This window comes from Phacochoerus africanus, chromosome 15 (assembly GCF_016906955.1).
Source record: "Phacochoerus africanus isolate WHEZ1 chromosome 15, ROS_Pafr_v1, whole genome shotgun sequence".
In the NCBI taxonomy this organism is placed as follows: Eukaryota; Metazoa; Chordata; class Mammalia; order Artiodactyla; family Suidae; genus Phacochoerus; species Phacochoerus africanus.
In genome coordinates this window covers 58,053,088-58,065,713 of record NC_062558.1, presented here as the reverse complement: position 1 = coordinate 58,065,713, position 12,626 = coordinate 58,053,088, and the positions used below count along the sequence as shown (strand labels likewise).

The 12,626-nt window shown below is 47.5% G+C and overlaps 1 protein-coding gene across 1 annotated transcript in view; it reads left to right on the top strand.

The window, feature by feature from the left end:
- The first annotated feature begins 697 nt into the window (after positions 1-697).
- Positions 698-12,626, top strand: part of KCNK1 (potassium two pore domain channel subfamily K member 1) — a 47,285-nt gene continuing 35,356 nt past the window's right edge. Inside the window, exon 1 of the mRNA XM_047761715.1 lies at positions 698-1,429. Coding sequence (XP_047617671.1) covers positions 1,075-1,429 — 355 coding nt within the window. The 5' untranslated portion in view covers positions 698-1,074. The remainder of the gene's footprint in view (positions 1,430-12,626) is intronic.

Below are 12,626 nucleotides of genomic sequence, written 5' to 3'. Positions count from 1 at the left end.
TTTTTTGGCCACACTGGAGGCATGTGGAATTTCTCAGGATAGAGACTGAACCACACCACAACAGTGACCTGAGCAGCAGCAGAGACAACAGCCAGTTCTTTAATGGCTAGGCTGCTAGGGAACTCCTCCCTGATTTTTTCTTAGGCTACATCATGGAGTCAGAGCACATAAGCTCTTTTAAGGCTCTTGAAACATCCTCAACTTGCCTTTTGCAAAAAGGGCACACCCATTTCGACTGGCCCACAGTAAGGGCTTCCCCTTAAAAAGATTTGCCACATGGGAAGGCTCAGTCGCTTCTAGTGGTTGGCATATTGGGATTTTTCTTCATTCTTCATGTTTTAAAAGAACTAGGCTTCAGAAATTCGACTTTTCCAAAACTCTGCCTTACTCTTCAGGTCCAAGGCGCCTTCCGACCTTGAGGTTTCTGGTTCTTTTCACCATCCATCATTGGCACCAGATTGCGGCAACGTCTTATCTGGCCAATAAGACAAGATGAAAAGTATTCCAGCACCCGCTTTGTCATAATAGTGGATTTGATTAAGAAGAAATAGGGTGAAACGGTGTAGCTGCGATCTGGGGCTTGGACTGGCAGCGCACTGCCCAGAAGTGTCCCCCCGCTGCCGCGCGCGCGCGCATATGCTCCCTCCCCGCCACCTCCCCGCCCCCCTGCCCTGCCTTTTGCTGGGGCTGAACCTGGGCGGGGAGCTGGAGGTACCCTCGCCATAAGGCAGGGGTCTGGACCGCCCAGGAGACATCGCCAAGGGCGGGAGCGTCCCTCCCGCGCGCCCAGCCCCCACTCGGCGGCCAAGTTTGCCGGGCTGTCAGGGGCGACTCTCGGGTTACCTGAGCCGGCCACCACGTCAGCGCCACATCATCTGGGCTTTTTTATTTGCAAGGAAACAGGAAAAGAAGGAAGAAAAAGGCCTACGGAGCCGCTAGCCAATCGCAGGCAGCCGGCGCTGCGGGCGGAGCGGGCGCGCGGGCAGCGGGGCGGGCCAAGGGGACGGCGGGTGGCAGCGGCGGGCCGGTCTGCGGCGCGGGCCTCGCGGCGGCGACAGCCTCGCGGCGGGAAAGATGCTGCAGTCCCTGGCCGGCAGCTCGTGCGTGCGCCTGGTGGAGCGGCACCGCTCGGCCTGGTGCTTCGGCTTCCTGGTACTCGGCTACCTGCTCTACCTGGTCTTCGGTGCCGTAGTCTTCTCTTCTGTAGAGCTGCCCTACGAGGACCTGCTGCGCCAGGAGCTGCGCAAGCTGAAGCGGCGCTTCCTGGAGGAGCACGAGTGCCTGTCGGAGCCGCAGCTCGAGCAGTTCCTGGGCCGGGTGCTGGCGGCTAGCAACTACGGCGTGTCGGTGCTCAGCAACGCCTCGGGCAACTGGAACTGGGACTTCACCTCCGCCCTCTTCTTCGCCAGCACCGTGCTCTCCACCACAGGTAAGAGGCCCACCCCACGTCCCTGGCCCCGGATCGGCTCTCTGATCTAGCCACTCCTCCCTCCCCGGACCCCTCCGGCGCTAATCTTGGGGGGACCGGCTCCGCGGCGCCGGAAGCCGGCGAGGTAGGTTCAGAAAGCTAGACGAGGGTTGACCCCCTGGAACTCTTGGATCGTGGTCCCTAACCCTTCGGCCTGAGCGGCTGCAGGGGTCCCCAGAGCCGCGTTCTTTTGTTTGCTACACCCTCCATCCGACCGTCCGCTTGGAGTCGTTTGGGTCCTGGACGCCGCGCGGTGGAGATGGAAACTCCAGTGCAGCGAGGGCGCGCGCCTTCCTCCCTCCCCTGTCCCGCTGGGCGGAGGCTGAGGAGCCTAAGGATAACGTGTTCCAGGGTCACCTTCCCGAGGGGCCTCTGTCTGATGATTCTGTGATGTTTAGGCTCTTTTCTACGGTAGCGGCCGTTTCAGGGTAAACGAGTGACATCACTCTGCTCTTCTCAGGTGACCTCTGAGCGCACTGGCCGATCCGGTTTCTCTTCGGAGCAGGAGGAGGGGTGAGGCTAGGCAACATCCGATAGCCTGTGATCCGGGAAAATGGGGGCACCCTGATTCAGCAGTTTTTTAACTTTCGGTGCGCGAGGCTACGCTTAAACTTCTCGGCGCCACCCTCGCCACACCACTCACCCGGCAAAGACGTTCACGATGGAGAGTGTCCCGAGTGCGGGAGGAGGCCGGTAACTGGTTGGTTGGATAGAGTGGCCCCAGCCTGGACTAAATGAGGCACGTGAACACCTGGGGGGAGGTTTTGTCCATTGGGATTTGGACCCAGGCAAGTGGTCTCCAAGAGCATTCAGCGCAGTCGCATCTCTATCCATCAGATGAGACCTTTAACAGTCCCTCTTGACTTGCACAAGGTCACAGGCTACCTAGTTCCCAGCGTTGTTCTGGAAGCCGAACCTTGTGATTTCCCAGCCTTGAACATGGGGGTACCCCACCCCCACCTTTCCAGGTGAATTAACCTTGTGTTACTCAGACTCCTCTGTCGCCCCACCTCCTCTCCACCTCCCAAGGTTTATTTCTTTATAATCCCTTTGAACTAAACCCAGTTGATGGTTCCGGTGATTTTTTGGTAACGAGTAATGGTGCACTATCCCGGTAGATGGTGTAAAAACTGGGATTCAGAAGTGTGCTGTGAATGACTAAACTGCCCCATGTTTGCCCTGCTATAAGGGGAAGTAGAATTCTAGTTTGTTTTGTGACACTTTTTAAAGGTAGCCCTAAGACGACCTGTTCTCTTACTTTTTAGCTTTTCCGACACCACTCTTTGGTTGTTTTTCGGCCAGTCCTGCTTCCACTGTCTTTATTTCGCTCTGTTCCTCAGATCATTTAGTACTGGCCCTGCCTTTCCTTTGGAGTATGTTTGTGCTAAATTGAGAATCATTTCTTCTCTGCAGACCTAAGGGATTTGTGGGCTGCGGAAGGTCTACAGCTGGGTCACAATGTTGGGGTAAATATTACAAAGAATGGTTAAACTTTTCATACTTTCTAAGCAACAAAACTTCAAAGATAGAGCAGGAGTATGAACAATATTATGAGAAAAAGAACCTGTTTGCTGGGTGGGATTTTCCTTTACTGATGCAGCTCATGTACAATCTTGATGTCATATGCATCTAATCAAATGTCAAAGAGAGGAATTCACATCTTGAACAATTATTTCCCAGATTTCCTCCCTCTCTTTTTGCAACCGGGAAAATCTGCCATTCTTTTTTTTTTTTTTTTCCAAAGGTGGGGAAAGATGTCTTAATATTGGTATTCAGATTGCATTGCAGTTCCTAAGAAAGTGTGTATTCATGCGAAACAAAAGTTCATTTAGGAAATCAGTGCAAGGGGGCACTTAAGGATAAACTAGATGAAAAAATTTGCTTCTTGAACTTATTAAGTCACATAGAATTCCTTTGAAATTTAGATTTCTATTCGAAATCAAAGATACTCTTCTCTTTGTTCTATTTGAGTTGAAAGATACTCCTTTCTTAGTTCTGCACTGACCCATCATCCTCTGACACATTTAATGATCCAAATGTTTACTGGTATTTTGTGCCAGAGGATCAGATAGTTTTGAGAGTCAATCTAGTATACTTCAGTACTAGAAAAATATTTTCAAGAAAACACTAGACAACTCAACTGAATTAGAATTGTGTTTTATGCTTTGGGGAGATACTAGACATGCTGTAATTTTTAAAAACTCTTCTACCACGGTTGATGACAGCGTCTTGAGATAGTTGTCACCCGGTCCATTGGGGTAGTCAACCCCCACGGTATCAGTGGGCATCACAAAGACACAACTCTTGGTGGTCACCATCATGATATAGGAACATGAAGGCACTTATGGCAGAATCTTATCCCAGGAAGTAGAAGCTTTCATTTTTGGAAGGGAAAGTCTTCATGGTCTATTCGGAAGAAGCCTTAGGTTGGTAATTTAGCCATGTTCTCTTCATTCTCTGCTCTGCCAAGGACTCCAAATTATTTCTGGCAAATACTTTAACATTGCTTTACTTCTTGATCAAAAAAATGATACAGGAGCAACCTGTACATGGAAGTCATGAGGCTGGGAGGAAGTGCAGTCCACTTATACCTTTTAGAGGGCAGGGCTGTATAAAAATAAAAGGTTACTATAGACTCAGGGAGTTTGCACAGAACTTTTATATTTAAAGAAATAATGTCTAGGTGAAAATAAGTCATTGTTATTAAAGTGGTCTTTAGAGTGGTGAGCAGTCTCATTCATTCCTTTTTTATTTTTTATTTTTGGCAATGCCCCCACTTGCAGAAGTTCCCGGGCCAGGAATCAAACCCATGCCACAGCAGTAACCAGAGCCACAGCAATGACACCACCAGATCCTTAAACCAAGGAAATCGTCATTCATTCATAAGAACAGTTTGTCATGTCAGTCATTGCCTTCTTTATTCATCCCCCTAAGCAAAGCTACCTCATGATGGTGGGTGGTGAAAATACAGTTTCTATGTATGTGATTATAAAGCTGTTATGCCCTTTGCTGCTTTGTAAAGATGTGGTCCTGAGATAGCTCAGGCCTTGTTTCTCTCAGTTGTAGGCTTGGTGCCTTTCCTTGTTTATGAAGAGGTATTTTGAAACTTATTTAAAGGGCTCAGAAAAAGAATTTAATTTAGCTTGTTTTTACTGTGGCCTTTGTTTCAGTCAGGTTGGCAGCTACTAAAGTATCGGTAGTTTTGAAAAAGAGAAGGTGAGAAAATGTAATTGTGCCTGTCTGAACGAATCTTAGCTTTCAGATTGTTTTCTGAAGGAGAAATAGAGTATCACTGACAACCCATATATATAGAGTTTTTAGAATAGAATAGGCATGGCTAAACTATGGCTCTAGGCCAGATGTGACCCATTACCTATTTGTGTGGGCCCAGAGCTAAGGATGGTTTTTTGTTTTTGTTTGTTTCTCTGTTTTTTGTTTGTCTTTTTAGAAGCTGCATCCATGGCATATGGAAATTCCCAGGCTAGGGGTCCAATAGGAGCTGCAGCTGCCAGCCTATGCCACAGCCTCAGCAACGCCAGATTGGAGCTGGTGTGTGTGACCTACACCACAGCTCATGGCAATACCGGATCCTTAACCCACTGAGCGAGGCCAGGGATCAAACCTGCGTCCTCATGGGTGCTAGTCAGATTCATTTCCACTGAGCCACGGTGGGAACTCCCGAAGGATGGTTTTTATGTCAGATGGCTGGAAAAAAGTCAAAAGGAAAAGTGGTACTTCCTTGCACATTAAAGTTTTATGAAAATTGCATTTAAGTATCCATAATCAAATTTTATTGGTGGACAGCCACACAACCCATTTGTTGCTGTATCATGGCTGCTTTCTGCCTACCATGGCAGAATTGAGCCATTGTGACAGAAACCATAGGGCCGAATGGCTTAGAATATTTACTCTCTGACCTTTGGCAGAAAAAGTCTGCCCAGCCCTGCTTTAAAGAAAGCTTGGAAGGAACTCAAAAAATCAGAGGAGTTCAAGTGCCTTCCTTCCTTCTGGAAAACTTTCTAGAAGAGAATTGAGCTGCCCAGGTTTCTTTGTGCTGTTTTCAAGTGGTTTACATTGAAATGATGTATTGCCACCCCTAGCTGATTCCAAACACGTAATTGTTTATTATAGGATGTCTCTTAGCTTTTGGTCAAATTTATGACTCCCCCTTTTTTTTTGAAGGTGACAAAGCTACTTTCCATGTTGGGATTACACTTATCTAAAATGGGCGGTAAATACTATTATATCTAGAGCAGAAATGACAGCAAGGAAGGGAACTCCACTGAAAACAAACAAGCAAACTCAGTCAGCCAGAAGAGAGATCCAAAATCCCAGGTGCAGAAGTGTGCACTGTTTATTCACGGGGGAGCCTTTGGTCTCGGGTTTTGTTTTGTTTTGTTTTAATTTAAAAAAAAAATCTTTTTAGAGCTTTACCCGTGGCATATGGAAGTTCCCAGGCTAGGGGTCGAATTGGAGCCTACGCCAAGCCATGCAGGATCCCGGCCTCCTCTGTGACCTACACTACAGCTCATGGCAATGCCGGATCCTTAACCCACTGAGCGATGCCAGGGATCGACTCTGTGTCCTCGTGGATGTTAGTCAGATTCATTTTCACTGAGCCAAGATGGGAACTCCTGGTCTTGGTTTTGAGCCTCTGCATTTAATTCCAACAAATTCAACGATCTGGTTTTTGAGACCCTAATAGATGAAAGAGAAAAAAAAAAAAAAAGGAAAGCCACACTTTTAGGCAAACATACGTGAAAAGTCATGAAAAGACACATACCTTAAAAATCAGGAAAAGGAGTTCCCGTCGTGGTGCAGTGGTTAACGAATCCGACTAGGAACCATGAGGTTGCGGGTTCGATCCCTGCCCTTGCTCAGTGGGTTAATGATCCGGCATTGCCGTGAGCTGTGGTGTAGGTCACAGAAGTGGCTCGGATCCTGCGTTGCTGTGGCTGTGGTGTAGGCCAGCGGCTACAGCTCTGATTCAACCCCTAGCCTGGGAACCTCCATATGTCTCGGAAGCAGCCCAAGAAATGGCAAAAAGACAAAAAAAAAAAATCAGGAAAATAGAGAGTTCCCATTGTAGCTCAGCAGGTTAAGAACCCGACATAGTGTCCATGAAGATGCGGGTTTGATCCCTGGCCTCACTCTGGGTTAAGGATCTGGCATGACCACAAGCTGTGGAGTAGGTCACAGACACGGCTCAGATCTGGCGTTGCTGTGGCTGTGCTGTAGGCCGGCAGGTGCAGCTCTGATTCAACCCTTAGCCTGGGAACTTCATATGCAACACCTGCAGCCCTAAAAAGAGGAAAAAAAAGAAAATCAGGAAAATAAAATGATACTGTGAGCCAGGCAGTGTTTCTATGTATTACTTCCATGTTGCCAGGAACTAATGCAGTATAGATTTCATTGTCCTCACTTGACAGAGGCTAGGACAGAAGTTTTGGTTGAGTGACTACTCTAACTAGGACACCAAATCAGAAGAGACTGGCCTCAATTGGAATCCAGACATGTCTGAATTAAGAACTTGAGTTTCACCTCATGTCTGGGCATTGGCAGTTATTTGTAGATGAGTCTTGTCTCCCCAGAGCCGGATGTTGAAGTCCTAATGGTAATACTTCAGTATGTTTGGAGGCAGGGCCTTTAAAGAGGTGGTTAAGTTCAAACAAGGACACAGGGAGAAGGTGGCCTTAGAGCCATAGAGAGAGGCCTCAGAAGAAATCAAACCTGCAGACACCTTAATCTTGGACTTCCAGCGTCCAGAACTGTGAGAAAATAAATATCTTTTACTTAAACCACCCAATCTGTGGTGCTTTGTTATGGCATCCGCAGCAAACTACTACAGAAATACTCAGGTAATTATTTTTTTAGTTGCACAAACACAAATACACACACACACACACATAAAGGAGCACAAACAAATAATTTTTAAGGTCTTTCCAGTTGCAGCCAACAATTTCATACATACGACTAGGTTGGACATCCTTGTTTTAGAATGCAGTCTAGTCACTGACATCTTTGAAATATCAAAAAACATACTTCGACATGCTTCTATTTAAGAAAGCAGGGAAGTGTGTGATAAATTCTCGAAACATTTCTACCCATTAATGATCAAAGAGTAGATATTAGGGCTTAATTAATGTGTAAACTCATGCCTATCTATAAAACAGCAGTTCTTTAATATTTTGAAGGGTTTCTTTTTCCAAAGCTGCAAATGTGCTGTTATCTATGCCTGTTTTATGGCACCCGGAAGGTCCTATTGCTATTATAAATGACTATATCTCAAAAGAAATGATGTGTTGCTTTTATGACATAACTGTAAGTTTGTCAAGAATACAACCTCTGATTATCTCAGTAACCTCGAGGGAAATCTGAAGCCTTTCAGGATGAGTAGTTTTATGGCGCTGCTTGCTGGACGGCCATTGGGGCAGAGCACTGATTGTCTGTGGGAGAGTACTGGAAAGTTGGAGCCCGTGGAGTTGCTGGAGCTCAACTGTTCTGACCCGTAACAATGGCCGGTTCATGTGGGTCAACTTGCTGCACGCTGGTTTCAGGCACAGAGGCACTGTCTACACCATACATTCTCAATGGTGAAGTACACAGTGCTAGTTTTATTCCTGAGACATCAGCCCATCCCAGCTGTGGCCAAAGCCATGAAATACCAAGACATCCTTTGACTGTCTTGTTACTGCCTGTTACTGGCAGGTGACAAAGGCCGCCTCTTTATGGAAATGCAGGCACCTTTGGAGGTGTCTTCTTGACCTGTCCCCTCCCCTTCTCTCCCATGCTTCTTTCTCCTTCCTGGGCTCAGTTGGTGCTCTGACTTTCTTTATTCCTTCTGGGTAGAGTCCTTGACCTCAGAGTTGGTTGCCATTCAATGTCAGGGCACGGGTCAGAATGAAGAAGGAGGGTGTCGGATGTGTCAAGGGGGTGCCTCTGAAAGGGCTGTGCGATTCCCAACCTGGGCACGGATCAGAGCAGCAGGGCTTGCCTTGTGTTTTCTAGCCATGTTCCCCTCGTTGAATCTATAAAACAGAGTCAGGGAATTCCCGTGGTGGCTCAGAGGGAACAAATCTGACTAGTATCCATGAGAACGCAGGTTTGATCCTTGGCCTTGCTCAGTGGTTTAAGGATCCTGTGTTGCCATGAGCTGTGGTGTAGGTCGAAAACGTGGCTCGGATCTGATGTTGCTCTGGCTGTGGTGTAGGCTGGCAGCTACAGCTTCGATTAGACTCCTAGCCTGGGAACCTCCATATGCCAAGGATGAGGCCCTAAAAAGATACCCCTGCAAAAAAAACCAGAGTCTGTTCTTATCTTAAAGAGATTGATTGGGTTATGTTAGATATTGGCAGTGTTTTTTTAAATTGGCTTCTATAGGCTTGACTCCAGATCAGAGTCTGTTTGCATTGGCTACTCGGGCTCAGCTTGACGTGCTGTGGGAAATCAAAGCCTGTGCTCTGAAGCCTGGGAAGGTTGGTACCCGGTCATGAGCTCTTGGCAGAAAGCTCCCAAGGGGCTCAGAGACCCAGTTCCTTGCAGTATCCGTAATAGCCCTGGCTGGTGGGTGCAGAGCAGAGAAAGCAAAATACACAGAATGAAAAATGCTTTCCTTTCTTTTTCTTTTTTGTTGTTGTTGCTTTGTTTTTAGTATGGCGCATCTCTCATAGGTCACATTTTGTGCCTCAGGTTTAGGGGCTTTTTTTTTTTGGCCTTTTAGGGCCGCACCCATGGCATATGGAGGTTCCCAGGCCAGGGGTTGAATCGGAGCTGTAGCCGCTGGCCACACAACCCAACAACCCCAGCCACAGCAATGCAGGATCTGAGCTATGTCTGTGACCTGTGGTCACAGCTCACGGCAACGCCAGATCCTTAACCCCCTGAGCGAGGCCAGGGATCAAATCTGTGTCTTCATGGATGCTAGTCACATTTGTTTCCACTGAGCCACAACAGGAACTCCAAAATGCTCATTTTTGTTTCATTTGAGTGTGGTCAACAGACTGCCCAGGACAAAGGAGAGATCGGAGGCTCCACTGATGATGTTTGGCCCTTGCTGACGCTTTGATGGCACTGTGACACCAGTGAAGCTCTTTACTTGAGTGGATGCCTCAGTCCCCTTTCCACTCAGCTTTATAGATACCTCTCGTGGTTGATCCAGATCCTGGCTTCACGGTTTGGTCTGCAGCACAGTCTGAGGGAGGTCTTTGGTGCAGACACTCCTGCTGGCTCCCCTAACACCTTGTACACCTCCTTGTATTGGATGCTTCCATTCTTTTGTGACAGCACAGACCACCTGATACTGAAATAATTTGTTTTCACATCTCACCTCCCCAAAGAGCGGCCTTGAGGATGTGCCCGTTTTTCTTGGCCTCCCTTTGCCTCCCTCGCCCTCCGTAGGTCCTCATAAGTGCAATTTAAGGCATGTTACTTCACTCGCTGGCGTGTTTCCTCTTCTGGAAAATGAGGAAGGTTCTAAAGATGTTATTCATTTTCAAGAGACCTTCGGTAGAATTCCTTTACTGTCGTGAGAAAGCAGTGGCCCACCTTGCTTAAATAATTTCGGAAATTATTCATATTGTCGATTCAATTGAAAAAAAATTGCCCAACCTAAAAGTTGAGATTCTGTTTTATTCGGCGGACATTCTGAGGACTTCAAGCCCAGCGCACAGCATCTCAGATAATGCTAAGAGACTTTTCCAGAGAGGCAAGCAGGGGAGCTAGGATATATGGGAGTTTTTGCAACAAAACCCAGGTAGTCGGAGCATCAAAAGATTACTGTTCACTGAGGAAAACCAGACATCTCAAGTTAAGGAATTTAGTGCTTTTCTTTCTTTTTTGCTTTTTAGGGCCGTACTCGAAGCATATGGAGGTTCCCAGGCTAGGGGTCAAATCGGAGTTACAGCTGTCGGCCAACACCACAGCTGCAGCAACACAGGATCTGAGCCTTGTCTGTGACCTACACCGCAGCTCATGGCCACACCACATCCTTAACCCACTGATCGAGGCCAGGGATCGAACCTGCAACCTCATGGTTCCTAATCGGATTTGTTTTTGCTGCGCCATGATGGGAACTCCCCCCCCCTTTTTTTGTTTGGCTTTTAGTGCTTTTTTAGTGCTTTTCTATGTATGGGGAGATGTAAGGCCTCAGCTCACTGTCATCATTCCTTTGATGTGCACCTCAGCTCTCTGGGGCCGGCATCCTGTGCTTTCTCATCCTGAGTCCCCTCAAGGCTGACTGTCAGGGTGGCTGTCATGTGATGGTTTAGTGGCTGCAGCATCCTTTGTTTAATGACATGGCAGGAACATTTTTCATTCATGATACGAAAACAGTTGGAGCTGATGCCTCCTGTCTAGTCCATGCCCCGTGAAGGGCCCCGGGTGAGCTAGAGGAAGAGGCATATTCTCCAGCCAGTGTTTCCTGAGCCCTTGGGGACCTTGCCTTGCTGGATGTGTCTGTTTAGCAAGGAGAGAGATGCAGTTAATGTGATGACTAAGTGAAATGCCTAGGATGCACCGTGGGGAGAAGTTGCTAAGGAGAGAAGTCCTGCAGCAAAGGGACCCAAGAAGCTGGGGGTGGTGAATCAGTGTGTGCTCCTGGCAGGGTGAGGTGGGGTCCAGGATTGTGGTCTTTGATGAGAAAGCTAAAAAGCTCTTCCTGAGAAGCCAGCATTTGAGGAAAGAGCTGAAGGAGGTGGGAGGATGTTATATAGCCATCTGGGGAACTGTGTTCTGGGACCAGATCCCCCTATTGGAGCAGCAGCTGGAAAGCCACCCTGGCTGGAGCCCAGAGAGAAGGAATGATGAGGCCAAGGAGATGGGAAGGGGACGTCACAGGCCACTGCAGAGCGGCTGGCTGTTCTCTCAGTGAGGGGAGGGCCCTGGGAGATTTTGAGCAAAGGGGCCATGGGATCGGACTGATTTTTCTTTTCTTTTTTCTTTAACTTATGCACACATCCCTTCTCTTTCAGATTCTTTTCCCACATAGATTATTACAGAACACCCGGTAGAGTTCCGGTGCTGTATAGCAGGTCCCCGTTGACCAGTCATTCCACATACCTCACGTGCACACGCCAATCCCAAACCCCCAGTCCATCCCTCCCACCTCCACCCCCCACCTGTCCCCTTTGGTAACCATAAGTTTTTCAAAGCCTGTGAATCTGTTTCTGTTTTGCAAACAAGTTCATTTGTATCATATATATATATATATATCCTTTTTTTGCTTTTTTTTTTTTGGTCTTTTTGCCTTTTCTAGGACCGCTTCCCATGGCATATGGAGGTTCCCAGGCTAGGGGTTTAATTGGAGCTGTAGCCACCGGCCTACACCAGAGCCACAGCGATGCCAGATCGGAGCCGCGTCTTTGACCTACACCACAGCTCACGGTAACACTGGATCCTTAACCCACTGAGCAAGGCCAGGGATCGAACCCGAAACCTCATGGTTCCTAGTCGGATTCGTCAACCACTGCGCCACGATGGGAACTCCCTTTTTCTGCTTTTTTAGGGTTGCACTTGCGGCATAAAGAAAGTTCCCAAGCTAGGGGTCGAATCAGAGCTGCAGTTGCCAGCCTATACTACAGCCATAGCGTCTCAGGATCCCAGCCGTGTCTGTGACCTATACCACAGCTCACAGCAACGCCAGATCCTTAATCCACTGAGCGAGGCCAGGGATCCAACTGTGTCATAGATGCTAGTCAGGTTCCTTACCACTGAGCCATGACGGGAACTCTTTTAGTACACTTTTTTAGGAGCAGCTAACATTAAATTTACCAAGGACCCAGTCTAGGTTGTTTCTGTTTTTAGGAAGTAAATAAGAAAAACATAATTTTTTTTCTTTCCACAAGAGATCCAAACATTTTAGGAGTCTATCTGCTTCAAATAAACGTTTACACTTTGTAACAGATGGGAAACTCATCCATGTGACTCTGAAAACCACCCGAGTAATTTTCATTTCTTCATGGTATTTGAAGTTCATTGAACTAGCACTTGGAATGACCCCGTTTTTATAACGTGGCTCCCTGTTTATCACTCACTGTTTGTCTCTACGCCCTAAGCATCCTCTTCTTTTCCTCAAATACTGTTTTTTTGATGTTGCCTCAGCTTGTGCATAACAGGAAGGAAAGCGGAGTGTTGGAAACGAGAATTGAAAGGTTAAAACCGT